At 31.9% G+C, this 5,501-nt stretch overlaps 1 protein-coding gene across 1 annotated transcript; it reads right to left on the reverse strand.

The window, feature by feature from the left end:
• Nucleotides 1-33: 33 nt before the first annotated feature.
• On the reverse strand, nt 34-1,229 carry LOC111614870 (the record flags this gene model as incomplete). Its single annotated transcript, XM_023356236.1, has 1 exon — nt 34-1,229. A coding segment is annotated over exon 1 (1,196 nt), but the record flags the coding sequence as incomplete, so codon positions are not given.
• Between the last annotated feature and the right edge of the window lie 4,272 nt (nt 1,230-5,501).

Consider the following 5,501-nt stretch of genomic DNA (forward strand, 5'->3'; position numbering starts at 1 on the left):
ATAGTGGCACTAGATCCCTTGCTGATATTATACTTATGTTCTTTTAATCTGACTCCTAAACTTCTATTAGTGACACCAATATAATTTTTATTGATGTCTAATTCACGATTTTCATAAGGAATCCTGTATACTACAGCTCTTTTTTCTTTATCTACTCTGTCTTTGTCGTTCCTTAATAATTTGTACCGGTTAGGAGCTCTCTTGAAAATTAACTTGGATTTTTTGCGGACTGAGATTTCCTTCATGATGTCTTTTCTCTTTTTATCATACGTGAATTTTGTAATTTTGCCGAAATCGCATTTTTGAGCCTTAGTTTTGTTTACTTTGTATTTTTTTACCAATGTTATTATCATATCTCTCCTGTACCCTAGCGATCTGGCAATATTTAATACTCTATTAATTTCCTGTTGCCTATCCAACACACTACTGCAATAGAGAAAGGCCCTTTGGATAAGGGCACGGAAGGCAGCCACTTTGTACTGGTAAGGATCATTAGAGTGGGACGGAATGTACAGAGGGCTATGCGTCGGTTTTACGTATACCTTAGTGGCCAAGTGCCCTTCTTTGAACTCAACGTCAATATCCAAAAAATGTATCTGTGAAGCATTTTTTTGTTCAATCTTCAGCATGAGGCCATCATCGTTGTTATTGATCATGCTAATAAAATCATCGATTTTTTTGTCATTCTTCCAAATTACAAAGACATCGTCAACGTATCTTTTAAAGTAAACAATGTCATTTAAGAATACAGAAAGAGCGCTTTTTTCCAATCTTCTTAATACAAGCTCACACAACAGTCCCGACATGGGACTTCCCATAGGGACTCCTCTTTTTTGTCTATATTGATGGCCGTTAAAGGTGAAAAACGATTCATAACAAATAAGGTTAGCTATTTCTGTTAATTCATTATTGTAACATGCCAATTCTGGGTTCTTGCTGCGCATGAAATCTAAAAGTGCTAACCTGCATGATTCAATTTTTATAGACGGGTATAAACTCTCATAGTCCATCACAGTTCCAATTTCATTATCCATTAAAATTATATCTTGTATTTCATTAACAACCTCCTTTGGATCCTGTGCTACATGTACATTACTCTCGATGTGCGAAGTGAGAAACTTATGTAATTTCTTTTCAAGAATAAACGTTGGTCCTCTGCATCTTTCAACTATAGGTCTCATTTCTTTACCCTCTTTATGGGTCTTGGCAAAAGCAAACAACCTCGGCATACTTGGCCTGGGATTACGACAATTTTTGAGGAAAGGTAATGCATTATACCCGTCTATTTATACATTTATATATATACTTCGCTCGTTATTTTATTTTATTTGTATTTAAATTTTGTTCTATTTTATTTATATTCGAATGTTCTTAGCCTGACGATGGCCAACTGATTTTGCTGAAAACGTTTGCTTTACATTAAATTTTTTCTCAGCAAATTAAGGTGTTGTTTTTTGATTTATATACTAATGCTGAGTGAGTGTACATCAATTTATAAATATGTTTTGTACGTTTTATATAGAAAAACATTTAAATAAACAGCATTTTTATTCATTCGACATTTAAAAGAACTCCAAATATATTTGCTATGAATACGACTTTGCTGTAAATTTTTAATACCTTTTGTAATGTTTTGTGCAATACTTTTTGTCAAAATCAAAACATTTAATGTATTTTCATTGGAAAGTTAAAGCTGACAGAAACATATGAACAGCTATTAACAATCACTAATCACTTGTATAATCTTGCTTAATCTACAAGACAATTTTCTTTTAACAGTTTTTTTATTCTTGTTTCTGGAATGTCTTTCTAAACAGTGTTCAGTTGTTTCTAGTTGTCGTCTGCATTTGCTAGAAGATTCAGATATCGTAAAATTTTTTTAAACAAAATCCAGATTTCGATTGAAGTGAATCTCACAAACTTGTGTAATAAATTCAAATCGTTGTCATAAAAGATAATGCAGCGTGACAGCTAAACAACAGATCGGGCGCTTTCTCGTTGAAATATATTATTTTATGTATATTATACGTATGGTTAGTGCATTCCTAATCTGTAAATTTGGTTTTAAGATTTATTGCTCCCCACACGACACACAGCTCAAACAGAGCTGCGTGTCTTGTTCGATTATACCTTTTCTGTGCAAATAAATAAAGGCGCACCCATTTATGGTTGTTATAAACAGTAAGAAAACTGGAGTCGTTTGTATTTGAAACGAAACTCGTTTAATAAATAAGGTACTCTTCTTGAGATAAGCTTTACGAAAAAATTGGTTCAATCACTGTAACAGGCATCTCCATATATGTCTGAAAGCATTACTCCTCCGAAAAATCTAGGCAATAAATTTACGAGCACCCGGCATTAGGCAGATGTTGCTCGGTTAAACATACAAATGTGTATTGCTCAGCTGACAATATGAAAACGAAGGAAACTATAAAATATTGTGTTGTGCAAAACGCGAAAAAATGGTAAGACAAAAGTGAGGACTTTAAGAAATCCTCTAGAAACATGGAACAGATATACGGCAGAATTGCTCAGGAATTGTGTTTGAGCAAGTCTATTGTCAGAATGTTCCTCGAACACTATGAATAAACCGATTCTATCGCGCCTGGATGCAGTAATAGCAGATCGCCAACGACTACTGTCAGGAAAGATGGAATTTTGCATCGGCTTGTCGTGAAAATACCGACCTGATACGTTTGTAAAAGCTGCAGAACTGTAAAGCAAACGAATAAATCTCGAATCTGTATTTCACGAACTGCAAGCAACAGATTACATGACATGGATTACGATTCATACAAGAGTATGCGAAAACCTATGTTGACGCCAGTTCAACGAAATAATCAGTTTGCATGGGCCAGGGACCTCTATCTTCGATGATAGCTCAATGGCGGAGGACAATTTGATTTGACGAGTCATCTTTTTCAGTCCAATATGAAAATATGACATAGATTCATCCGCCGATCGTATAACGAACTCATCCAAAACTGTAATAAGCAGGAAGTTAAGTTTTCAAGCACGGTTTAAGTGTGGGGGTGTTTTGGATATTCTGGTAATGATGACTTCGTTTAGTGTGATGGGACACTGCTGTGATTTTTCGCTCCCGCTTTGCAGATCTCGTTCGAATGAGAATTTAATTAAATATATTAATTACAAAATTAGTTTTCGTTTATTATGTAGATCCAAAAAGAAAAAATATTAGACTATTATAAGTAAACAATTGCAAACTACAAGGTCATCAGAAGACTTTTGAAAAATTATAAATCAAGTGTATGTTCAGCGGACTGCAGAGAGTCAGATTTCTGCTGAAGATTTCAGTATCCTCAGTTCATATCGTGCCTCTTTGTCTAAGAAATATTGCTGTTGCATTTCCTTTAAAAAATTCTTTTTTTTTCTCTTGAACGAGTCCGGATTCACCAAAGTGTTATTTTCAACATTGTTTTATCGAGACATAGTTAAATACAACAAATTTGCGACATTTAGCATCTGCAATTCACATAGTTCTTCGTACTATTTACGACAAAATATCAATGATCTGATTTCCAGGTTTACTGTTTCGTCCAATAAGAAAATAGTCCAGAAAGTTTCAAATGGCGCCAATTGTATCCGGCGTAAGTTTCTGTAATAAAATGGAAGAGAGAAAAAAAGGCGTCATTTTACTTCTTCCGAAATACAGGCATTGACAGATGTATCGAGAAAAAAATAATATTAATAGAAGGAAGGATGGTTCCAACTGTTACTTCTCACAGAAAATGTAATTGTTGAGATTAGGCCTAATTTGCAAAGTAGTTAAATGTTAGTAATGTAGTACTGTACATATTAGCATGGATGAAATTCGACGTAAATGGAGAGAGTTTACAGCGTACATTGACGTCATTATTGATTTTAGCATATTAGGAAAAAGTGTCACAGTCACGTACGAATGGTGTCTGACCTTTACTGGATTCGAATCTCTTTCAGATATAACTAATGATGAGTATAGAATAACAAGAAAGTTCACATTGGAAATTTTAACATTGATGATGTCAATCAGTTTTGAAGACATTTTCAAAGACAGTTTTGGAAAAGCTGGCAGCATAACTTGTTAAAGAGAACACTGAAAAGGACAAACAGTTAAGGAAATGACATCACTCGGATCTCTTACCACAACGGCACTTTAAAAATTTTTAATACAGGCACAAATTGCCTGAGTCTTTTTATGATTATGATCCTAAATTGGAACGTAGCGCTTTCTTCCAAACAGTTCCAAATGCTGTCAAATCATATGATAACATGTTGGAAGAGAGTTAAAAAAGCTAAATAGACCACATATCTGGCTAAGAACTGGGAAAATAAGAGGGTTTTCTGGCTAATAATATAGCCCGAAAACCCTTGAAGTTTGTCGGAGTAAATGACCCTCAACCAGGCGCATCTCTTAAACGCTTCTTCATTATGCCACAGTTTATAAATGTTTTAATTTATAATTTTGTCTCATTTTATTTACATTATTTATGTAAAATAATTATAAATAGTCATCATTTTCATTAAAATTAAAAATTTATTAACTTTCCGTAATCAATTTTCATAGTGAAAGAACTAATCTCATTTAAATACATTATGATTTTACCTCAATTTACGAACGACTCACTTTACGAACAGTTGCCCGGAGAGCTGACCACTTCGTAAAACGAGGGCTTATTGTAGTGTGTTTTTAAAATTGAATGTCACACTAAATTAATAACTTAAAAGACAAAATTTTATAAAGATTTTTGTAAAATAATTATAAATAGTCATCATTTTCATTAAAATTAAAAATTTATTAACTTTCCGTAATCAATTTTCATAGTGAAAGAACTAACCTCATTTAAATACATTATGATTTTACCTCAATTTACGAACGACTCACTTTACGAACAGTTGCCCGGAGAGCTGACCACTTCGTAAAACGAGGGCTTATTGTAGTGTGTTTTTAAAATTGAATGTCACACTAAATTAATAACTTAAAAGACAAAATTTTATAAAGATTTTTGTTTATTTTATAATAAAAAAATTTAATTAAATTTATTTTTAAAAATTATGATTTTTTTATAACATCGTGAGCGAATTGTTTTCATCCGGTTTATAGGAGTAGATGACAAATTATTTTTAAATATTTAATTTAAAATAGATNACGATATTATTTAATTAAATAATCCAATATAAATAAATAAATATTTAATAAATGTAACATGGAATTTAATTATTAATAAAATCATAGCAAATAAACATTAAGAATAAATGCCATTTGAAACCCACTCATGAATTTGTTTACAATATTTTAGTGTTTAATTTATGAATTGTATTTACTCTTATTATTTATTTTTTTATAATTGTAATTCGGATTATCAGAAACTATATAAAATGTAAGTAAATTTATCAAGAGTAAAGAAAACTACGTAAATAATATATTATTTAAGTTTATTTTCAGAGTACTTATAAATTATGTTGTGTTTTTGGTTCAAGATGGTAGATTTATAAAACTATAT

Source organism: Centruroides sculpturatus, unplaced genomic scaffold (genome assembly GCF_000671375.1).
Source record: "Centruroides sculpturatus isolate CEXI.00-Female unplaced genomic scaffold, Cexi_2.0 scaffold1407, whole genome shotgun sequence".
Taxonomy (NCBI): Eukaryota; Metazoa; Arthropoda; class Arachnida; order Scorpiones; family Buthidae; genus Centruroides; species Centruroides sculpturatus.